Source organism: Octopus bimaculoides, chromosome 30 (genome assembly GCF_046866305.1).
Source record: "Octopus bimaculoides isolate indiv1 chromosome 30, ASM4686630v1, whole genome shotgun sequence".
Taxonomy (NCBI): Eukaryota; Metazoa; Mollusca; class Cephalopoda; order Octopoda; family Octopodidae; genus Octopus; species Octopus bimaculoides.
The window spans coordinates 11569337-11594461 of NC_142957.1; the positions used below are offsets into that span (position 1 = coordinate 11569337).

General features: G+C 42.2%; 2 protein-coding genes and 1 long non-coding RNA gene across 5 annotated transcripts in view; 2 read left to right on the top strand and 1 right to left on the bottom strand.

The window, feature by feature from the left end:
• LOC149130204 (uncharacterized) overlaps nucleotides 1-25125 on the bottom strand; it is a 300717-nt gene that overhangs the window by 9922 nt on the left and 265670 nt on the right. Inside the window, exon 1 of one of the 3 annotated variants that reach the window (XR_016239114.1) lies at nucleotides 8210-9491. The exons of the other annotated variants lie outside the window; for them this stretch is intronic. This is a non-coding gene — a long non-coding RNA (uncharacterized LOC149130204). Of the gene's footprint in view, nucleotides 1-8209; nucleotides 9492-25125 lie in introns of those variants that run through there. 3 annotated transcript variants of the gene reach the window in all.
• Nucleotides 9659-19325, top strand: LOC149130205 (uncharacterized). The gene is made up of 2 exons (XM_089345783.1): nucleotides 9659-14912; nucleotides 19117-19325. The coding sequence occupies exons 1-2, from the start codon at nucleotides 12941-12943 to the stop codon at nucleotides 19119-19121; spliced, it is 1977 nt and encodes a 658-aa protein (XP_089201909.1). The 5' UTR covers nucleotides 9659-12940; the 3' UTR covers nucleotides 19122-19325.
• The window catches only part of LOC106879920 (Na(+)/citrate cotransporter), a 40500-nt gene continuing 37511 nt past the window's right edge, over nucleotides 22137-25125 (top strand). Inside the window, exon 1 of the mRNA XM_089345787.1 lies at nucleotides 22137-22439. The gene's annotated coding sequence lies outside the window, so the exon portion shown is untranslated. The remainder of the gene's footprint in view (nucleotides 22440-25125) is intronic.

Sequence of the window (25125 nt, forward strand, 5' to 3'; positions counted from 1 at the left end):
ATGATGATGATGATGAATTGAACATTGAAGGAGAGTGTTAATATTCAGAAGTTTGTCATGGTGTAAAATATCTGAAAATCTGTGGTGAAAAAGCTTCTACTGATTATGAAACTACGGAAAATTACGTAGATGAATTTGCCAAGATCGTATCTGATGAAAACCTTTCTCCCGAACAAATTTATAATGCTGGTGAAACAGCTTTGTACAGGCGCTATGTCCCAAGAAAAACTGTAACAACGGCAGATGAGACAGCACCAGCAGGTTTTTAAGGATGCTAAGGATAGGTTAACTATTCTTGGGTGTGTTAATGGAGCAGGCACACACAAAGTGAAGTTGGCAGTGATTGGGAAAAAGCCAACATTCAACATATCTGATTGGCGTAGTTAATTCACTTGTGGATTATTACGCAAATGCCTGGTACAGAATTTGGCCAATAACGGTTTGATGAAAAGAATCCAAAAGATAACGAGTTTGGAAGATTTCATGTCATTAACCCATCGAAACCGCGATCCTATGACCGCGAGTCCGCTGCCCTAACCACTGGGCCATTGCGCCTCCACTCTCTATAGAAATATTATGGTAATATGTATCCCTGTAATTGTGGATCATGTATTCTTGTTATTTGTGATGTTAATTATCTCATTATTTCTTTTCCCATTATATTACTCTACAAGTGGAGGCGCAATGGCCCAGTGGTTTAGGGCAGCGGACTCGCGGTCATAGGATCGCGGTTTCGATTCCCAGACCGGGCGTTGTGAGTGTTTATTGAGCGAAAACATCTAAAAAGCTCCACGAGGCTCCGGCAGGGGATGGTGGCGAACCCTGCAGTACTCTTCCACCACAACTTTCTCTCACTCTTACTTCCTGTTTCTGTTGTGCCTGTAATTCAAAGGGTCAGCCTTGTCACACTGTGTCACGCTGAATATCCCCGAGAACACTCACACCCACCCCTGAAATTGCTGTCCTTGTGTCAAAATATAAACCCCATATGTAAAAGTGCATGCCGAAAGGACTGTAAAATACAAAATCAGAAGTTTAGAAATCATGAATAATACAAAATACAATTCTCTTTTCTTTTCCATATTTTTAAAGAAAGAAAATTAGGGTATAAAAGGTTTATTATCAATAGTTTAAATTTTTTTTCAACAATCTTTTGGGTAAAGTCCTCCATATCAAATTACAAACTGGGGTGAACAACATAATGTGTCCATATAAGATTTCACAGAAAAATTCAATGAGATATTTAAATATCCTTGTATTGTGCATAGTGTTGGCAATCTTGATGATGAAAATTTGCAGGTAGCAAAGGAATATAGTCAGATTGGAGCTGCTTTGTGTGTGTGTGTGAAGGGAGTTCATTACGAATAGGGGATTATTAATGTTAGGATGAACCGGTTGGCATTGTTTTGGTTAGATTCTTCACACACACGTGGATAACTGGGCCTGGGTTGGTCTGTAGTCCGGGCTGTCCCAAATGGACATCGAATTTCATGTTGGGAGTCAGTCAAGTGTGGAGGGTCAACGTCTGTTACTAATTCGGAATCGGAGACGTGTCCATGGTCATCCCGTGTTTCAGCTCGGGGATTGAATGGGTGTTGATGGTTGACGTCGTCAGTTTTGAACTGGGGCCGAGAGATGTGTTGATGGTCAGTTTGCGCTACACTACAGGAGTCGTCCTTGGTCTTGCACTGAGGCAAATATTGGACCGTACCACATTGACGGTCAGTCTGGGTTTCTGACATGAGATTCGACATATTCCAATGCTCGGTGTCTCTTCCAGCGAGAAGTTCAGTAAATAGATGAGAACTGGGCACAGATTCAATCTGGAAATCGGACATACAGTGTGGCTGTAGCTTAACCGTATGCTGATGGTCAGTTTTACCTTTCTGCTCAAGTTCAGCGTTGGCCTCTTCAGATTGCTTAGTTTCATTCTTGACCTGGCATGTGGTCACACTACCACATGGCCTAGACTCTACTTCAGGCCGGAGGCTCACTGCATGCTGGTGCTTAGTTTCACCCCCACCCCCACATTCTTTGTCAGTCTTCTCAAACTGGAGCTTGGCCAGAGATGGGTACCTAATCCCGATTTGAGGAGCTCTCTTAAACAGATATTCTCTCCCAGGCTTGCACTCACTCTCAAGCTCATACTCGCTCTCAAACTCGTACTCAGTTTCCGTGTCAAACTGAAGTTCAGCCAGGGTTTCACACCAAGTCTTGGTCTCAACATGATACGATGCCTCAGACTCAGTATCCGTCTCAAACTGAAGCTCAGCCATGAGTTGATCACTGCTCTCAGTATCTGATTTGCACATGTACTGAGTCGTGTATTCTGGCCTAATGCAGCCCTCAACCAGAGCCACATGCTCGTCTTTGCACTCAGTCCCAATCTGGAGTCCGGTCGCGTGCAGGTCACTCTTTACCGTTTTGAGCCAACTCTCACTGCCATGCTCACACTTCCTCTCAGGTATGTATCGATGCTGAGTATGTTGCCGAAGAAGGGTCTCGGAGGCGTGCCACTGAGGCTTAGCTGCAGTCCGGTTATACTTCAGTTTGTGGGCGTGCCAGAGTTCAGGCTCAGACTGGTACACACTATCTCTTCCAAGCTCAATCTTGGTTATGTGATCACACACAGCATAAGACTTAAATTTAAGGTGGATGTCAGTGTCCGAATCAGCCTCATGCTGGTGCTCACGCATGCGCAGAAGCTCAGCTTCAAGATCATGTTCGTGATGATGAGGTTCGGGCTCATGCAGTTGGTCAATGTCAGTCTTCGGCTCATACTTGGTTATGGTCACGTTATTATACTCAGGCTCAGAAGAATGTCGAGACTCAGGCTCAGTCTTGTGCTGAAAGTCAGGTTTGGCTTCATGCGATTGTGGTGGAGTCACATTCTTGAGCTGGACTTCAGTCACGTGGCGGTGGTCAGTGCTGGTCATGTGTTTGTGTTTGGTTTCGGTTACAATCTGCAGCTTGGTCAAGTGCTGAGACACAAACTCAAGCTGGAGGTCCGTCACGTGCTCACAGTCAGTCTCAAGTTGGAATTCGCTCAAACGCTGACATGCTGTCTTCAGCTGGAGTTCGGTCACATGCTGATGCTCAGCGTCAGTTGCAAGCTGGAGTTTGGTCACATGATGGTGCCCAAGCTCAAATTCAAGTTCAACATCGGTCTGAGTCTCCATCTCAGTCTGCAGTTTGGCCTCTGGTTCAGACACTTTATGTGGCAGCTCAAGGTCAGGCTCAGACCGAGGTTTCATTTCAATCTCATATTGAGTCTCAGGTTCAGTCTCAACAGGCTTAAGCTCTGGTTGAACCACAGGCTCAAGCTTAGGCTGGAGAACAGGCTGAGGCTGAGACTGGAGAACAGGCTCAGGCTCAGGTTGAAGATCAGGTTCGTGTTCAAGAATAGGCTCAGATACTGGTTCTAGCTTAGGCTCAGATACTGGTTCTAGCTTAGGCTCAGATACTGGTTCTAGCTTAGGCTCAGATACTGGTTCTAGCTTAGGCTCAGATACTGGTTCTAGCTTAGGCTTAAATTGGCGTTTTACCACAGTCTTTTTTGGGTCCTTGCTCACAAGCTGGGGCTCAGACACAGGTTGAGGTTCAGCACTGGTCCCCTGTTGAGGCTGGGGCTGGGTCACGGGTGTATCTGGGGCTGGTGGCATTTCATACTCAATCTCAGGCTGAAAATACATCTTGGGTCCTTGTTCAGGTTCAAGATCAGGCTTAACCACAGTTTTCTTTTTGTCCTTGATCTCAAGCTGAGGTTTATTAGGTACAGGCTGAGCTTCAGCACCAGTCCCCTGTTGAGGCTGGGCCAGGGGTTCATCTGGAGCCGGTGGCATATCATACTCAATTTCAGGCTGAAAATACATCTTGGGTGCGAGTTCTTGTGGTTTAGTATCATGCTGTATGGGCTCAGGTGAGGGAATTCTGTGGTGCCGGAGCTCAGGTGTGGACTTGCCGCTATGCTGGATCTCTGGCCTAGGCTCACTGTATTCACTATCAGGTTCAGACTGGTATTTGATTTTGGTCTCTGGCTTCTGAGGGAGCTCACTGCTAGATGGGAACTCTAGCTCAGGATAAGCCTCAACATCAGGTTCTAAATAGTATGAAATCTTGGATTCAGGCTTACGTGGGGGTGAGCCAGGCTCACAGTATTCAATATCAGGTTGAGACTGGTATTCGATCTTGCTCTCTGGCTCCAGTGGGGGCTCACTGCTAGACGGGAAGCCTATCTGCGGATAAGCCTCAACATCAGGTTCTAAATAGTATGTGATCTTGGATTCAGGCTTATGTGGGGGTAAGCCATCACGCTGTATCTCTGGCCCAGGCTCATGGTATTGAACATCAGGTTGAGACTGGTATTTGATCTTGGTCTCTGGCTCCAGTGGGGGCTCACTGCTAGATGGGAATGCTAGTTCAGGATAAGCTTCAACATTAGGTTCTAAGCTGTATGTAATCTTAGGGTCAGGCTTAAGTGGGGGTAAGCCATTTCGCTGGACCTCTGGCTCAGGCTGACGGTATTGAATATCAGGTTGAGACTGGTATTTGATCTTGGATTCTGGCTTTTGTGGCGGCTCACTGCTAGATGGGAATGTTAGTTCAGGATAAGCTTCAACATCAGGTTCTAAGGTGTATGTAATCTTAGGGTCAGGCTTACGTGGGTGTAGGCCATTTCGCTGGACCTCTGGCTCAGGCTCACGGTATTGAACATCAGGTTGAGACTGGTATTTGATCTTGGATTCTGGCTCTAGTGGGAGCTCACTGCTAGATGGGAATGCTATCTCAGGATAAGCTTCAACATCAGGTTCTAAGGTGTATGTAATCTTAGGGTCAGGCTTACGTGGGGGTAGGCCATTTTGATGGACCTCTGGCCCAGGTTCCCGGTATTCAATATCAGGTTGAGATTGGTATTTGATCTTGGTCTCTGGCTCCAGTGGGGACTCACTGCTAGATGGGAATGCTATCTCAGGATAAACTTCAAGATTAGAATCTAAATAGTATGTAATCTTGGATTCAGGCTTACGTTGGGGTGGGCCATATCGCTGGACCTCTGGCCCAGGCTTACGGTATTCAATATCAGGTTGAGACTGGTATTTGATCTTGGTCTCTGTCTCCAGTGGGGGCTCACTGCTAGACGGGAAGCCTATCTCAGGATAAGCCTCAACATCAGGTTCTAAAGTGTATGTAATCTTGGATTCAGGCTTATATGGGGAACGCCCATCACGTTGGATCTCTGGCTCCTGTTGGGGCTCACTGCTAGAGGGGAACTCTATTTCAGGAAGAGCCTCAACATTAGGTTCTAAGTAGTATGTAATCTTAGACTCAGACTTATGTGGAGGTGTGCTGGTACGCTGGATCTCTGGCCAATCTGGGAGTGGGCCATTGGGCTGGATCTCTAGCTCCCGTTGGGGCTCACTGCTAGATGGGAACTCTAGCTCAGGAAAAGCGCTAACATCAGGTTCTAAGTGGTATGTAATCTTAGATTCAGACTTATGTAAGAGTGGGCCATTTCGCTGTATCTCTGGCCCAGGCTCACGGTATTCAATATCAGGTTGAGACTGGTATTTGATTTTGGTCTCTGACTCCGGTAGGGGCTCACTGCTAGACGGGAAGCCTATCTGCGGATAAGCCTCAACATTAGATTCTAAATAGTATGTAATCTTGGATTCAGGCTTGGATTCAGGTGGGCCATTTCGTTGGATCTCCAGCTCCTGTTGTTGGGGATCAATGCTAGATGGGAACTCCAGTTCTGGATAAGCTTGAACATTAGTTTCTAAGTAGTATGTAATCTTAGGTTCAGGCCTTTGTGGAGGTGGGCTATTTCGCTGAACAGGTGGTGGTGGGCTATTTCGCTGAACAGGTAGAGGTGGGCTATTTCGCTGAACAGGTGGAGACGTGCTTTGGCGCTCGGTGCTGGTGTAGTGAATGTTTGATGGAAACTGATACTTAACTTTGGTCATGGGATCAGGTAAAGGTTTCCTGCCTTGTGGAGTTTTGGCTTCCGGGTAGTATGTTATGTCAGATTTCTGGTTGTAATACTCCACACCAAACTCAGGCGGAAGTTCACTGTATTTCTGATATTCCTTGGTAACCAGTTTCGACTTTAGCAACAGCTTTATCATATTCAACACGTCCTTTTTCGTGTAATCACCATCACGCTTTTGTTTCTTCTTGCGACGAGGACGTCTGCGACGAGACTTGCCTTTCGCAGTCTTCTCCTCAGACTCGCTGTCATAAATATAATTCATCAGGTTTACTTGGTGTGACGAGTCTGCTGCTTCCCCAACACATTTTGCGAACACATGGTAAAACAAATACAGGAACAACACAATTCCGAAAACATCAAACTCTAAGCTGTTTAACACATACATGTCCATACACGCACAAATACAAAATGAAAATATTCATAAATTATTTAGACACTTTACAGTGCAATCTAGAATTGTACGTTTGTTTCTCTTCTTCTATTCCTCTTCTGGTCTTCTGCAATTATTTGTTTTATTTTCCTTCTTTCTGTCTGGTTGTACTCTTTTTACCTTGTCTATTCCTATCTTAATTTCTCCTCCTCTTAAATTCCTTTCCTATTTTCTTCAGTCCTGTTTTTTTATTCACCTTTTTCCCTCTGAATTTATTTTTTCTTCCTCTTCAATTCCTCCAGACTTCTTTTCCTTTCCTCTTCAATTTCTCTGGTCTAATTTTCCCCTAGTTTTCCCTTTCTCTTCAATTCCTCCAGCCTTCTTTTCCCTTCCTCTTCAATTCCTCCAGACTTCTTTTCCCTTCCTCTTCAATTTCTCTGGTCTAATTTTCCCCTTCTCTTCAATTGCTCCAGCCTTCTTTTCCCTTTCTCTTCAATTCCTCCAGCCTTCTTTTCCCTTCCTCTTCAATTCCTCCAGACTTCTTTTTCCCTTCCTCTTCAATTTCTCTGGTCTAATTTTCCCTTTCTCTTCAATTCCTCCAGCCTTCTTTTCCCTTTCTCTTCAATTCCTCCAGCCTTCTTTTCCCTTCCTCTTCAATTCCTCCAGCCTTATTTTATCCTTCCTCTTCAATTCCTCCAGTTTAATTTCTTCTTCCTCCAATCTAATTTTGTCCCAGTCTTTTCAATTCCTCCAGTTTAATTTCTTCTTCCTCCAATCTAATTTTGTCCCAGTCTTTTCAATTCCTCCAGTTTAATTTCTTCTTCCTCCAATCTAATTTTGTCCCAGTCTTTTCAATTCCTCCAGTTTAATTTCTTCTTCCACCAATCTAATTTTGTCCCAGCCTTTTCAATTCCTCCAGTTTAATTTCTTCTTCCTCCAATCTAATTTTGTCCCAGCCTTTTCAATTCCTCCAGTTTAATTTCTTCCTCTTCAGTTCTTCCAATCTTATGCCTCCTTTCTCTTCAGTTCCCCAAGTCTTATCTTTCCTTCTATCCTTCTTATTTCGTTCGTTTCTGTTTCCTCGGTTTTGCGTTTCTTTTACTTTTCCTTCTTGTTCAAAATTTCGATGTTTTGCCCTCCCCAATCCAACTCTCCTGTCTTTTAGTCTAACCTTTCTTCTCTTTCGTATACATTTCTTTTTCCCCTGTTTTCCCGTCTTTTCTTTCTTACCCTCCACTTAACTCAGTACCGACATCATCACCCCTATGTCGGTAGCTCACTCTCTATCACTTTATATATATATATATATATATATATACCTTCTTATCTCTTTATATTTACGATAATATATATGTAGTATATTTGATACTTTTTCCTCAATTTTTGTGAGGAAAAAAATAGCGAAAACAAAAATTAATGAATACGAAAAACGATAAAAATAATTCACCCCCGGGTCGATCTTACTTCTTTTTCTTTTTCATTTCAATCCAGAAAAATAAAGAAAATCTTTAAATCCACAATTCCAGGATGATGGCATTTCTTCATAAAAATCGTCTCTCATATTTAAACTGAGAGAAAAAATAATAATAAAAAAAAACAAAACAAAAAACGTTTTTCTTTCTTCTTCTTTCTTGGTATGAATGAATGAATAATTGCATAAAACCAACGGCCCCTAATTAGGTAATCCCTTTCTGTTGTAATGTGTTCAAACTACATTTTAAATGCAGCCCCCATTACAAGCTCACATAAAAACAATGGACCTTTTTGCTGATGTTGTGTTCATTTTTGCTTTCGTTTTCAAATTCAGAAGAAAAAAAAAGAAAGAAACAAACAAGTTTTTAAAAACTTACTATCTCTGCCTTTCTCTTTCACTCTATCTCTTTCATAAATTCTCTGCTTATCTGCCTCTCTCTCTCTCCCTCTCATAAAATCTCAACAGTCCCTCCTCATTCAAACATACACACTCACACTCTCTCCTACACTTCTGTGACGTCATCAAACAAACACAGTAAAGGCACAAACCACGTGTTCCATCGTTCCAAACAATCAAATTTCTCTCTCTCTCTCTCTCTCTCTCTCTCTCTCCCTCTCTCTGTCCTCAATATTTAAAGTACTGCCAGGAGATTGTTTTCACTTTTGTCCAGAAATAATAAATAAAAGTTTTTTTTAGCCATCAAAACAACGTAATAAAATAGCAACGGACGAAGTGAAAGCGGTACGCTATTGTCAAATAACGTCTTCACTATATTTAAACTATATTGTACCAAATTGTATTTGTCCCATCTTCGTTGAGCCCTGTGTGGCTAATAAAAGAAATGTATATTGTACCAAACAGATAGTCTAGAGCCCTCTCCCCAATTTCTTTCTGTTCTTAGTATTTAAAATGCTCCCAAGGCTTTGAAGTATTGAGAAAAAAAAAAAATTGTCTACGATCACCAAAACAGCACAACATTTAACAGAAGTCAACAAATGCGGTACGCTATTCTCTAAATAGACCTCTATATTGTACTTGAAGCCCTACTTTTCAAAATCGGACTCCAACGCCCTAACATCATGGTTCACCTATATCTACCCCACATCTATTCCATCAACATTTGAAATACTCCACTCTAGTCCCATCATCATCATCATTTAACGTCCGTTTTCCATGCTGGCATGGGTTGGACGGTTCGACTGAAAACTGGTAAGCCGGATGGGGCTGCACCAGGTTCCGTTCTTGTTTTGGCAAGTTTTCTACGGTTGAATGCCCTTCCTAATGCCGACCACTCCAAGAGTGTAGTGGGTGTCATTGACCTGACATTAGCATCCATCATTACTATGGTCTCACTTGGCTTGACAGGTCTACACAAGCATGGCATATCGCCAAAGGTCTCGGTCACCTGTTACTGCCTCCATGGGGTCCAACACTTGAACAGCGCCTTTTACATGCCAACCAGCATGGGTGCTAGTTAGACAGCATCGGCCACAACTACAGTCTCACTTGGCTTGATAGGTCTACACGAGCACGGTATATCGCCAAAGGTCTTGGTCACCTGTCACTGCTTCGATGAAGCCCAATGCTCAAACAGTGCTTTTTACGTGCCACTCTTACAGGTGTCAGTCAGACGGCACTGACATCGGTCACAACTACGATTTCACTCGGCTTATGTAGAAATGCCTTTTTTTTTTTTTTTTTTTTTGCTATCAATGAAATACTTTCACATGAAGGATAAAGGTTTGAAGAAAGCCTGTCAGAGAGCGACTGGTACTTTGGCAGTTTTCCCTTCTCCAGACAAAATGGGAAAGGCATTGCCCCGGAGGATGGTGAGGTAGATATGCTGGTATGGCCACTCTGATTCATGAGCAGCACTGGATTAACCGTTGAGCAGAATAAGCACGTGCTTAGGGCACCAAGGGAAGGAGGGGGGGGGCACCAGAGAAATGGTAAATGGTTTACAGCACAAAAGAAATCACTTTAAACTTGCTAAAATAATATTCAGGATGCCTTTGTCTCTACTAAGTATAGATGCAGATGTGTTACCTAAGATTAATTTTGAGGATCTGATCAAAGACTTTGCAATTCAAAAAAGTAGGAGGAATTAAGCAGAATAAGTACGTGCTTAGGGCACCAAGGGAAGGAGAGGGGGCACCACAGAAATGGTAAATGGTTTACAGCACAAAAGAAATCACTTTAAACTTGCTAAAATAATATTCAGGATGCCTTTGTCTCTACTAAGTATAGATGCAGATGTGTTACCTAAGATTAATTTTGAGGATCTGATCAAAGACTTTGCAATTCAAAAAAGTAGGAGGAATTAAGCAGAATAACTACGTGCTTAGGGCATCAAGGGAAGGAGAGGGGGCACCACAGAAATGGTAAATGGTTTACAGCACAAAAGAAATCACTTTAAACTTGCTAAAATAATATTCAGGATGCCTTTGTCTCTACTAAGTATAGATGCAGATGTGTTACCTAAGATTAATTTTGAGGATCTGATCAAAGACTTTGCAATTCAAAAAAGTAGGAGGAATTAAGCAGAATAAGTACGTGCTTAGGGCATCAAGGGAAGGAGAGGGGGCACCACAGAAATGGTAAATGGTTTACAGCACAAAAGAAATCACTTTAAACTTGCTAAAATAATATTCAGGATGCCTTTGTCTCTACTAAGTATAGATGCAGATGTGTTACCTAAGATTAATTTAGAGGATCTGATCAAAGACTTTGCAATTCAAAAAAGTAGGAGGAATTAAGCAGAATAAGTACGTGCTTAGGGCATCAAAGGAAGGAGAGGGGGCACCACAGAAATGGTAAATGGTTTACAGCACAAAAGAAATCACTTTAAACTTGCTAAAATAATATTCAGGATGCCTTTGTCTCTACTAAGTATAGCTGCAGATGTGTTACCTAAGATTAATTTTGAGGATCTGATCAAAGACTTCGCAATTCAAAAAAGTAGGAGGAATTAAGTAGAATAAGCACGTGATTAGAGCATCAAGGGAAGGAGGGGGGCACCAGAGAAATGGTAAATGGTTTACGGCACAAAAGAAATCACTTTAGACTTGCTAAAATAATATTCAGGATGCCTTTGTCTCTACTAAGTATAGCTGCAGATGTGTTACCTAAGATTAATTTTGAGGATCTGATCAAAGACTTCGCAATTCAAAAAAGTAGGAGGAATTAAGTAGAATAAGCACGTGATTAGAGCATCAAGGGAAGGAGGGGGGCACCAGAGAAATGGTAAATGGTTTACGGCACAAAAGAAATCACTTTAGACTTGCTAAAATAATATCCGGGATGCCTTTGTCTCTACTAAGTATAGATGCAGATGTGTTACCTAAGATTAATTTTGAGGATCTGATCAAAGACTTTGCAATTCAAAAAAGTAGGAGGAATTAAGCAGAATAAGTACGTGCTTAGGGCATCAAAGGAAGGAGAGGGGGCACCACAGAAATGGTAAATGGTTTACAGCACAAAAGAAATCACTTTAGACTTGCTAAAATAATATTCGGGATGCCTTTGTCTCTACTAGGTATAGATGCAGATGTGTTACCTAAGATTAATTTAGAGGATCTGATCAAAGACTTTGCAATTCAAAAAAGTTAAAGTCGACCTCAGCGGAATTTGAACTCAGAACATAACGGCAGAGTGGTGGCACAAGCATAGACACAAAGACCCGCACACGCACACACACACACAGATATTGGAAAGATAAACAAACACTTGTCTTGATTCGATCTACAAGAAACTCTTGAATGCGGTGCTCCAGTCATTACCACAGTCATTGGACTGCAGCCAACAGAAGACTGCAAGAGAATAAGGCGAATACGACAATAGAAAAGAATAAAGGAATGAAGAAAGGAATAAAAAAAATGAAGGAATACAAAGCAACAAAGCTTTCTTTTATTAGGTCAGGTTTTGACACCAAAATGTTTGCTTTTCTTCGCTTTTTATCAGTCATTTTTATGTGTTCTTTTCTATGTCGTTTTTATGACATTTGAATAAAGAGAAAGTACTTCAATGTATGTATGAGTGTGTGTGAGTGAGAGAGAGAGAGAAAGAGAGAGAGATAGAGAGAGAGAGAGAAAGAGAGAGAGAGAGAGAGTGTGTGTGTGTGTGTATCTGTTTGTCTTTCTATCTATCTGTCAAACTATTCTGCCTATCTGTCTGTTTAGCTGTATCTATCTAGCAATTTACCTATCTATCTATCTATCTATCTATCTATCTATCTAGCAATTTACCTATCTATCTATCTATCTATCTATCTATCTATCTATCTATCTATCTATCTATCTAGCAATTTATCTATCTATCTATCTATCTATCTATCTAGCAATCTATCTATCTATCTATCTATCTATCTATCTATCTATCTATCTATCTATCTATCTATCTAGCAATTTATCTATCTATCTATCTTCCACGGCTAAACCTAAACTGTCCTCCCCTCTTTTTACACGAGAACATTACTGTGTGATACACGATCCCTATTGATCGGCCTTTCCTTTTCTTTTTTTTTCGATCCCTTTTGATCGAACTGCCCCTTTTTCCCTTCCTACGATCCCTTTTGATCGACACCACCAATTTTTTTTTTTTTTTTTTTTTTTCCTTCCTTCCCCCTCTCAAAAAGAAAAGCTCTACATTGTATTTGTCCCATCTTCGTTGAGCCCTGTGTGGCTAATAAAAGAAATGTATCTATCTATCTATCTATCTAGCAATTTATCTATCTATATATCTATCTATCTATCTATCTATCTATCTATCTATCTATCTGTCAGTCTGTCTGTCTGTTTGTCTGTCGGTCTTTCTGTCTATCCTGCTATGTATGTATGTATGTATGTATGTATGTATGTATGTATGTATGTATGTGTATCTATCTATCTATCTATCTATCTATCTCTTCTCACGGACGTGCTGTCACATCGGCTGCGAAGGTAAACTTTTATCTGACCTTTTATTGTCCACATTTTGTTGGAATTTTTAAATAATTTTGTTGCGAAGCACCTAGGCTTCATTTGTGTGTATTTTCAAGGGCAGGAATTGGCCCCCAGGGGCATTTCCGGCCCTAGCAAAATACAAAAATTTCCTTCTTGACATTTGAAAAATGTCGAGAAACATAATTTTGGAACGCTTGTCTTGTACTTTTGACAAGCATTTCCCGAGGCTTCAGATGCCAGAAGAGAAAAAAGAACAGAATAGCGCGTGCTCACGCAGTGACAGGAACGCAGTTGCTGTAAACGTCACAAAGACGGTGATTACAGCTACTAACAGCCCTCTCACCACCACCACCACCACCACCACCACCACCACCAACACCAACAACAAAAACAAAACTGTAACCAAGGTTACAAAACCATGCGTAAAAACCGTCACAAATGTCTCTGACGTAAGCACCATTGCTGCTGACGCCATCATCACCACCACCAACAACAACGACAACAACAACAACAACAACAACAACGACAACAACAACAACAACAGCAACAACAAGGACGTAAAGTTATCGGCCGTCAGCAATGACACCATCACCTGTTCAACAAACTCTGCTGCCACTACCACCACCTTTGAACCAGGCAGTACATACACCAACATAAACAAAAATATCCAGAAGAACATGTCCGCCAGCACAACAAAAACAAATTTCGCAAATGCTCTAAAGGAAAAAAGAACAATAGTGACATTCACACAAAAACAAATAAAAGACACAAAATCCCTTCTTACGAAAGAAGGAGATGATGTCAGAATAAACATACCAAAAGATATTATAGAAATGAAAAACAAAAAGTGCATCATTTATAAACTGGTAAACACAAAAACCAGACATGTAGAAAATGTTAGCACAGATAAAATTGAAGTTTGTCTTAGAAAAATTTGGCCTTATCAGAATCATGTCACCTGGGGAAGGAAATTTGGAACGGTGCAAGTGAGATTTCTGGATGAAAATTTAGCTAAACAATTTTCGACACTCTCTCTCCGCACAGATGACTTGGTAATGATACCGAGTTATCTAGGACAGAGAGTGACCAAAGTTATGATAAAAAATGTGCCATCGGAGGTGGACACCCAATGGCTGATATCGGCCGTGTGCCTGGAAATGGAGGAGGCAAATATTTTGGAGATTACGGTCGGAGAGGAAAAGAACTGGGGAGGGAAAAATCTGGAAATCCTTCTCCACATCACGGAGGAGGCTTCACAGAAAATTCCTCCAAACATTAGATTGGCAGAGGACCACAAGCTGTATGTGGTGGTAGAGGGCAGGCGACCTCGCTGTTACCTATGCAACAGCGAAGCACATCTGAAAAAGGACTGCCCTCTGGCCGCTAAACAACAACAACAACAACAACAACAACAACAACAACAACAGAAGCAACTACCAAATACCCCCAACAGAAAAACCTTACTACCAACACCACCAGCAACACAAAAAACAACAACAGAAATATCAGCAATAACCACAACAGAAACTGCAAAAACAGAAGAAAAAAAAGAAAATTCCAAGACTGCCTCTCCCTCCCCCATATCACATACACCACACATAAATAACAAGGAGCCAACATCAATAAAAACAGCAACACAAACATTCACAGAAACACACACAGACGCACAAAATTTGCCGTTACCTCTTTCTGACTCCTCAGATCTCCCATCATCCGATGAAGAGAGTGGGGAGGAGTGGAAAATAGCTACGAAAGGAAAGAGGAAGCGCAGTAAGAAGAAAACAAAACAAAATGCAAACACAAACAAAGCAGGGAGATTCACATCTCCCGAAAATACTACTAACACCAATAGTAATATAAAAAAAACAATGCTAACAGCAATAGACAGTACAAACACAGAGTTGATGAATTACATCAACTCTAAAACAAACATCACAAATAACGATATCAAAACCAACAACCACCCACGTACAACACCGCCAAAACACATTAAAATTATTCATGTAACACCAGCATTACACAACACAATAAAATCCCTCTACCCCAACTCGGTAGGGGGATTCCAGAAATATTTGTGCAAGAAATTGTACAATAGCCTCCTTGGTGAAAAATCCAAGGAGGAAACAAAACTTTCTAACGGTAAGTAACACTTTGTTCTTTTGTTTTGTGCTTTAAAGCACACGTATAAATAGAATCATGGTGAAGATTGGTTGTGTGAATGTGCGTGGCTTAGGGTCCCCTTGGAAACAAGGGTACCTCTTAAATGACATCAAGTCACACAATTTGGATATCATAGCCATTAGTGAGACCAGACTCCATGAACCGCGGGCCCTAAAGTCCATGTTTGGCGGACAGTTTAACATTTATTTTTCTCCCTGTCTGCCGAGGATGGGCGGTAGTGGCACGGCGGTTCTTTTTCGCAAGAGTCTGGATCTCCAAGTAAAGACGATATTTACGGACCCGGAGGGTAGACTGGTTGTCCTAGATGTGGACGGCAGCGATGGAGGCGCTTTTCGGTTGCTGGCAGTTTATGTGCCTCCTTTAACAGGTCGGTCAGACTTCTTTCGACGTCTAGAAGTATTCCTGGGAACGTCTCGTCCCTTACTTTTAGTGGGGGATTGGAATGCTACCTTGGACACGCATCTAGACTACGTGGGGAGTGACAAAACTAGAAGGGGATGCAAAGGCCTCATAGACCTGCTCAGACGCTTCCAGTTGTCTGACAGGTACCGACTCGACCACCCAAATGTGCCAACGTGGACTTGGAGCAACCGCATTGGGTCGTCGAGGTCGTATCTAGATAGGATAGTGAGTAGGACAAGAGATAGAGATAGTTTAGGATGTCCACAGTTCCACATAGTCAGCTACACGGATCACAAACTTGTGACGTGTACGCTAGACTTAGATAAGGCACATAGGCAGGGCCCCGGTTACTGGAAACTAAACGCGTCTTTCCCGTCGAGACAGGTTTTCAGAGACCGGATTAGCACGTTAGTAAAGAGGGCTTTGACGGGAGCCATCGTCAACAACAAATGGTGGTTTGCCCTCAAGAGAGCAGTAAGGGCGGAAGCAATAAGGTATAGCAGGGCACTAGCTGTAGAGAGGAACAGAGAAGAGGGGGAGCTAGTGATAAAGTTAGAAGAGGCATTGCGAAGTGGCATCGCATCCGACGTTTTAGCGGCGAGGTTGGCCCTCGACCAACACTTCAATGCTAAACACGAAGGGTGTGCTGTCAGGGCAAGGATGCGTGCTCTGAGGAATGAAGGTGTTGGAGCCGCACGAGAGGCCCGGGTGGCGGAGGCGCAGCGGGGTAACAGAGCCACCATCCGGTCTCTGGTAGACGAACAGGGGCGCGAATTGCTCGAGCCGAGCAAGATGTGCGAGGCGTTTCAGCGGCATTTTGCCCGACTGTTCGGGAGGAGTGGCGAGCGAGAAGGCAGGGTGGACTTTAGTGCCTACCTGCACAGCTTGCCACGACTCTCGGCAAGAGAGGCGGAGTGCTGCGAAGGGGTCATCACGGCGGAGGAGGTGAGGGACGCGATGGCGGGTTGCTCGACGGACAAATCTCAGGGTTTGGATGGTCTGCCCTACGAGCTTTACAACTGTATGCCAGACTTGTTTGGAGAAGTCTTGGCGGTCGTGTACTGCAACTGGCAGCAGAACGGGAGCATTCCCGGTTTTGTGAGCCGAGGAGCGGTAACGCTGCTGAAGAAAGATCCAAACAAGGGGGACGCCATAGATAACTTTAGGCCCATCACTCTGCTCAATGCAGACATGAAAATTTTGGCCAAGGTGTTAGCCAAGCGGTTGGCGCTTGTCATCGAGAAACTGGTCGGCACGGAGCAGACGTGCGCCGTGCCGGGCCGGAGCATCCATGACAACCTCCATCTGATGCGCTACATCATAGAGAGGGTAGTTAAGGAACCTGGCATGGGTGGGGCCCTGATCAATTTGGATCAATCCAAAGCTTTCGATAGGGTAGACCATCGATACTTGGAGGCCGTCCTCGAAGCGGCCGGCTTCGGTCCCGTTTTCCGCGGCTGGATGGCTGCCTTGTACACAGGCATCCGTTCGGTTGTTCGCGTCAATGGACGTCTATCGGGACCCTTCGACATTGCACGTTCGGTTCGACAGGGATGCCCCCTGTCGCCGCTCCTGTACGTATTGACTCTCGAGCCACTACTGCGGAAGCTGGCGACGCTGAGGGGCATCCCGCGAGAACTGGGGTGCGGGACGAGCGTGTCGGCATACGCGGACGACGTCACCGTCATAGCGTCTAGCCACGAGCACATTGAGCTTGTCGGCGAGACGCTGAAAGACTACGAAGCGGTGACGGGAGCGAAAATCAACCGGGATAAGTCGGTGGGTTTGCTGCTCGGCACCTGGAGAAGCAAGCCCATACCGTCCGGCAGCGCCTCAGTAGTGGGACGCTGGACGGACGGTCCGGTCAAGTTGCTCGGAGTCTGGTTCGGTCCGGACCTGCAAACGGAGAAGAACTGGGACGAGATAACGAGTAGGGTGGCCACTCTCTGCCGGCAATGGTCCGAGAGGAAGCTGTCCCTAAAAGGTCGGGCGGAGGTGGCGAACGCGTACATCGCGTCCGTCATCGAATACCGCCTGACCGTCGTGCCTTGTCCCGATCGCGCCATCACCGAAATGGAGCGCATCCTCTTCCGCTTTTTGTGGAAAGGAAGTGTTCCGATGGTGAGGCGATCCGTTTGTTGCCAACACCCGCTGAAAGGAGGGCTGGGCATGCCGTGGTTGATGATGCGCAGACATGCGCTGAGACTGCGACATCTCCGGCTCTACGTAGACGACGGTGAGCAGGTGTGGTCGCCGTTTGTGCGACGCGCTTTCCCGCAGCTCGTCTCCATGACCGAGCTGCAGTCGTGGATCAAAAAGAGGCCGAGGAATGGCGAATGGCACCGTGAGTGTCGCGTTGCTCTGCAACAACTTTGCCGTCCCGGGTCGACCTTGAGCGGCTGCATCACAACGAAGTCATTCTATAGGGGATTAGTGGAGGGCAGGTACGACGACGATCTCGGGGCGAACCTGGGCGTCGACGAGGAATACCTGACCCGCCTGTTCAGGACGACTTTCGGGCCGGGACCTATGGACAACTTCCAGAGATCCCTGGCCTGGCAGTGTTACCGAGAGGCGCTACCCGTTCGGGATAAGCTCTATAGACACGGCTGGCGAAATGCGGGGCCGACCTGCCCGAGATGCGGTCAGAGCGATGAAACCGTTCTGCACGCACTCGTGCAGTGTCCAACCATTTCGGAGCTGTGGGCTTATGTCGAACGACTGCTGTCGCGTGTGGGACGAGTCGGTTTAACAACCGAGTCTATCGTCAATATCGTCACGCCTCCTTCCTTTAAACGGGAAGGAAGAGCTGTATTTATCGTACTTGTGGCTATGGCCAAAGAATGCATCTGGTGGACGCGTCTGAAAGGATTAGAGACAAATACTTTCCTCTCTGGTCAATCTCTCATCAACTTTTTCAAGTATCACTTGAAAAGGAAGGTGAGAGTAGAGAGGCAAGTGTTGTCTAGCAAATGTTTCGAAAAAAGATGGATACATGTAGCAAGAATGGCACGTATAAATGACGAAGCCACCTTGACCATGATTCTATAAAACGTTTTAAAATTTTGTAAACAGAGAGTTACTCACGTTTCTTGCTTAAATAACGCTAAAGACCGAGGTTACCGTGGTCTTTTCGTAGGTTTTTCTTTCCACGGATAACCTCCCCATTTATTGGGAATTTTTTGTATTATTTCGTATTTTTTGTAAATACCCCAAACGTTTTGCGATGTTTTTTTTCATCGTTGTCCCCACTTTTGTTTTTTTTTCTGCTTTGTTTTCGACCCCCTCGAAAAGAAAAACTCTACATTTGTATTTTGTCCCCTCTGTGTTGAGCCCTGTGTGGCTAATAAAGAAACCTATCTATCTAGCAATCTATCTATCTATCTATCTATCTATCTAGCAATTTATCTATCTATCTATCTATCTATCTATCTATCTATCTATCTATCTAGCAATTTATCTATCTATATATTTATCTATCTATCTATCTATCTATCTATCTATCTGTCAGTCTGTCTGTCTGTTTGTCTGTCGGTCTTTCTGTCTATCCTGCTATGTATGTATGTATGTATGTATGTATGTATGTATGTGTATCTATCTATCTATCCATCTATCCATCTATCTATCTACCTATCTATCTGTGTGTATATATATATATATATATATATATATATATAATTAATTATTTACAATATGTATTTTGAGCCCATTTTTCTACTTTTCTATTTAAGGTTTTCTTTGATATATTTTTTAAAAATAGGATGAATCTATACTAAATTCATTTGTTTTGTTCATTACGCATCCACGACAGTTATTTGAAACGACCAATCAAACAGATCCACGTGTTTCAAATTTTATATTACTTTCGATTGCATTGTTATTCCTTTCCCATTTCTAACAAAACTGTCCGATGAACGGGAACGTGAAACTCAGAGTAACAGTCTTTTGTTATATTTCTGCTGTTTTAAAATAAAGCATATTACTCTACCTCTGGTATTTGAGTACTCTTTTTTCCACCTTGTTGCACATTTTATGTGCTTACTCCGGTATATATATATATATAAATATATATATATATATATATATATATATATATATATATATATATATATATATATATATATATATGTTAAATCTCTGAACGAGGTATTAACAGTAACTGCACGATAAAGTGAAGTATATTTGCCATTTAAATGTGGCTGGCTTATCGACACACATCTGTGTCCTGTCTATTTTTGCCAAGGGAAGTTATCCCTCCCATAAAGACTTATATTTTGCCAAGGGATTGTCTTTCTCATCGAAGGTCGGCGATTATCGTACGCTGAAGAAGGGAAATAACCCTGAAACTCGGGTCCGTACGTATCGCAGATCAAGATGGGAGGGATAACTTCCCTTGGCAAAAATAGACAGGACACAGATGTGTGTCGATAAGCCAGCTGGAGGAGATGTTCTCCTGGGGCTAAAAGCAACAGTAACATCCACCCTTAGGGGTCAGCCACATTTAAATGGCAAATATACTTCACTTTATATATATATACATATATATATAGATATATATATATTACTAATTTAGAGAAGAACCACTAAAATGCAACTCAAACAATGAAGGAGATCAGACACCATCAAGAAAAGCGTACTCTTCAAAATACTAATTTAAAAAACTAAAAAATCCAAAAGAAAATTTATAATCCATAAAATCTATAAAATATTAGATTAAAAATTTTAATTCAGTTTAGTAAATTTATAAAAACGAAAGTGAATGATAGACTACGTGCATTTCATGGCTACATGAAAGTGGAAAAGACCTGGGCAATCTACAATAAATCAATCAAGATAAGCTCCGCCCAGAATGAGGACACTCTTCTGGTCTTGTAAATTCAAAAAACGTATCCTAATATTTAAATATGCAATAAAATAAAAAACGAAAAAGTAGAAATATCTGGCGCAGGTGTGGCTGTGTGGTAAGTAGCTTGCTTACCAACCACATGGTTCCGGGTTCATTCCCACTGCGTGGCACCTTGGGCAGGCAAGTGTCTTCTACTATAGCCTCGGGCCGACCAAAGTCTTGTGAGTGGATTTGGTAGACGGAAACTGAAAGAAGCCTGTCGTATATATGTATATGTATATATATATATGTATATATATATATATATATATATATATATATATATATATATATATATATAGGCGTAGGAGTGGGTGCGTGGTAAGTAGCTTGCTTACCAATCACATGGTTCCGGGTTCATTCCCACTGTGTGGCACCTTGGGCAAGTGTCTTCTACTATAGCCACGGGCCGACCAAAGCCTTGTGAGTGGATTTGGCGGACGGAAACTGAAAGAAGCCTGTCGTATATATGTATGTGTGTCTGTGTTTGTCCCCCCAACATCGCTTGACAACCGATGCTGGTGTGTTTACGTCCCCGTAACTTAGCGGTTACGGGGACGACCAAAGCCTTGTGAGTGGATTTGGCGGACGGAAACTGAAAGAAGCCTGTCGTATATATGTATGTGTGTCTGTGTTTGTCCCCCCAATATCGCTTGACAACCGATGCTGGTGTGTTTACGTCCCCGTAACTTAGCGGTTCGGCAAAAGAGAGACCGATAGAATAAGTACTAGGCTTACAAAGAATAAGTCCTGGGGTCGATTTGCTCGACTAAAAGCGGTGCTCCAGCATGGCCACAGTCAAATGACTGAAACAAGTAAAAGAGTAAAAGAGTATGTTTAAGCAGTTATTAGTACAATATACAAAGTGTCAAGGTTTTATAATAATAATAATCTGTCAAGTTAAAGGCATAAGTTGTCTAATGAAGAAATACTTTCTGTAGATGAACAATAGGAAATCATATAAAAAGATAGTGTTATTCAACTATTAAATGAATTTGGACGTACAACAGTATTAATAAAAAAGAACAACAAAAGGGCTACACCATCAATGGGGAGTACTATGCCAACTTATTGAGACAGTTACAAATACCTTGCAAGAACAAACACCCGCCCAGATAAACTGACAAAAGGGGTCCTGTTTCATGAGAAGAATGTTCCAGCACACAAGTGTATAGAATGTATATAAGGGCAACCAGCTGTAAAAACCTTGCCAAAACTGACCTCGCCTGTGTTTGGCCAGGTAAAAAGCACTAAGTCCACTCTGCTGAGTGGCTGGCGTTAGGAAGGGCATCCAGCTGTAAAAATCCTGTTTGTTTCAAAATATATTTAAAATTTATAATTAGCAATAAAGCAATAATCTACAATTTTATAAATTCAAATTACGATGAATGCCAGTGCCGCTGGACTGGCTCCTGTGCAGGTGGCACGTAAAATACACCATTTCGAGCGTGGCCGTTGCCAGTACCCCCTGACTGGCCTTCGTGCTGGTGGCATGTAAAAAGCACCCACTACACTCTTGGAGTGGTTGGCGTTAGGAAGGGCATCCAGCTGTAGAAACTCTGCCAGAACAGATTGGAGCCTGGTGTAGTCATCTGGTTTTCACCAGTCCTCAGTCAAATCGTCCAACCCATGCTAGCATGGAAAGCGGACGTTAAACGATGATGATACGATGGGCTTCTTTTAGTTTCCGTCTACCAAATACACTCACAAGGCTTTGGGTGGCTGAGAGGCTATAGTAGAAGACACTTGCCCAAAGTGCCGTGCAATGGGACTGAACCCGGAGCCGTGTAGTTAGAAAACAAGCTTCTTACCACCTAGCCATGCCTTTGATTACCTAGCTACTGTCCTCATTCAAAGATATTGTGTGGGTCACTATTTGAAACAGAATTAAACAGAAATATCTCCAAACACTTCCTTGCGGTGACTACGTCGACATTAAAAAAAATCTTATCTTATTTCACGTTTCTGTAACCTACCTCATATCACGTTTCGTTCAAATCACGTTAACACGTTAATAGTATTTAATTTACAACAGAACAGTATATTAATTACCTAACAAACAAAAAAAAAAACAACGACAATTCGATGCAATTAAGTCAAAAATCTCATTATGTAACTCCTTTTCTTGATGAATGTTGCCATGTTGGATGATGTTCCATAAAGGGGTCTTTCGAAATATTTTTTTGAAGGTTAACTGGGTGAGTAACTAGTGACCCTTTTAAGGGTTTTGTGTTTGTGTTTATGCTGTTTTCTTTTTTAAGTTATTTTTTATCATTATTTTGCTTTAAAGTTTTTAATAATAATTATTTTTATCTGGTTCTTTTTGTTGTAAATATATATATATTTATGTGTGTGTGTATGTATGCACTAACATAGCTGCAGTAGGGGTGGCCCACCCTGGGCGGGACTTTTTAAAGGGGTAGCACATTTGGGTCTGCTATGAGCAATATGTTTTTTGTGGGGTCTGAGAGTGGCAGGGACGTAAACTTACATACACTGATTGTCAAGCAGTGGGGATAACAAACAGTCACAAACACACACACAGATATATATATATATATATATATGTATATATATATACACACACACACACACACACACACACACACACACACACATATATATATATACACACATGCACACACACACATACATACATATATATATATATATATATACGACAGGCTTCTTTCAGTTTCCGTCTACCAAATCCACTCACAAGGCTTTGGTCGGCCCGTGGCTATAGTAGAAGACACTTGCACAAGGTGCCACGCAGTAGGAATGAACCCCGAACCATGTGGTTGGTAAGCAAGCTACTTACCACACGGCCACTCCTGCGCCTATTGATGAAAATTTGACATTTATCCAAGGTGCCTAGCAATGGGATCGAACCCATTCAGCCACATTTCACAACCCCATGGCATAAATATTTCAGTAATACCTCACCAACTTCTTTTTTTTAGTTTTCTTTGTTCTTTGTTTTTTTTTTTTGTTTTTTTTTTACATTTTTCTTGAACAAAAGGCGGGCGGTTGTTATTGAAGTTGTTGTTGTTGTTGGTGGTGGTGGTGGCGGCGGTTGCAGCACTGCTGGTGGTGGATACACAATTAATTTTTAAAAAGAAATGTGTTAATAGTCAGTTCGTGTATTTATTTATTTATTTATTTATTTATTTATTTAATTATATGATATTTTTTTTCTGTTTCATTTTTTTGCTTGTTTTTGGCATATTCTGACCCCTGCCCCTGCCCCTGCCCCCCCCCCCCTCCTACCCCCGATCCCTTCTCAGTATTTCTTGTCTCTGTGTTTAATCAGAGGGAAACTCAGCCTTCCCAATAACCTCCCAGTCCTCACCTCCAGCCCCTCCCCCCAACCCCCCCCATCCCTCCAGCACCCTTCCCCCCAAACCCCATTTCCCCCCGCCCCCTCCAGCACCCCTCCGCCCCCCCAGAAAAAGCATTTAAACATGATGGAATCGTTCATACTGTACTGTGGGTGTTTGGCTGATGTGGAGGTGTGTGTGTGTGTGTGTGCGTGTGGGGGGGATGTACTGGATGGTTGGCCTAAGGTACTGATGGGCGCAGGGGGTGAAAGTGAGAGAAGGTGAGGGAGTCATCTCACAGGGTACTGGTGACCTTGTGACACAGGATCTACTTATAATGTTCTGCTTTGTGGATTATATCAGCGTTTTTTTTCAAACTTTTTTTGCTGCGACCCATTTTATTTACCTTGCAACCCACTGAAGGGTCTAATAACATTCCAGAAGTTGAGGGAACCTGGCTACGAAGTTCTTCCCCACCCAGCTTATTCCCCAGACCTTTCTCCTACCAATGACCACTTTTTCAAGCACCTTGATGGTTTCCTGTGAGAGAAAGAGTTCAGAAAATCAAACCGATGCTGAAAGTGCATTCAAAGAGTTCAACAGCTCCAGAACTCCAGATTTTTATGTTACCAGAATAAACAAACTTGTAACTCGTTAGCAAAAATGTTAATTGTAATGGTTCTTAATTTGATGAATAAAATTTCAGCATTTTTGAAATATATTGTGATGAATTTCATATATATTTTGTAACAATGTGCTTACTTCTATGCATGTATATATATATATATATATATATATATATATATATATATATATATATATATTATCCATATAAGGCAGAAAAATACGTTACCGGCCACTAATGTATTTTTCTGCATTTTATGGATAATTTAACCTGATCACGCTATTTATTAGAATTATCACGTGTTTGAGAAATAAATTTATTTCTGTTTCTTACAATACATCTCAACGCTTCTAAAGACAAACTTTGTTTGCTTACTTTCTTTGTAAAAACAAAAAGTTGAATATATATATATATATATATATATATATATATATATATATATATATATATATATATATATATATATATATATATATATATATATATATATATATATATATATATATATATATATATATATATATATATATATATATATATATATATAGGCGCAGGAGTGGCTGGCTGTGTGGTAAGTAGCTTGCTTACCAACCACATGGTTCTCAGTTCAGTCCCACTGTGTGGCACCTCGGGTAAGTGTCTTCTACTATAGCCTCGGGCCGACCAAAGCCTTGTGAGTGGATTTGGTAGACGGAAACTGAAAGAAGCCTGTCGTATATATATGTATATGTACATATGTATATGTGTGTATATGTTTGTGTGTCTGTGTTTGTCCCCCCAAAATTGCTTGACAACCGATGGTGGTGTGTTTAGGTCCCCGTAACTTAGCGGTTCGGCAAAAGAAACCGATAGAATAAGTACTAGGCATCCAAAGAATTGCTCGACTAAAGGCGGTGCTCCAGCATGGCCGTAGTCAAATGACTGAAACAAGTAAAAGAG

Excerpts from the sequence above, each read along its gene's own strand:
- LOC149130205 (XM_089345783.1), top strand. The coding sequence starts at position 12,941 with ATGTCGAGAAACATAATTTTGGAACGCTTGTCTTGTACTTTTGACAAG.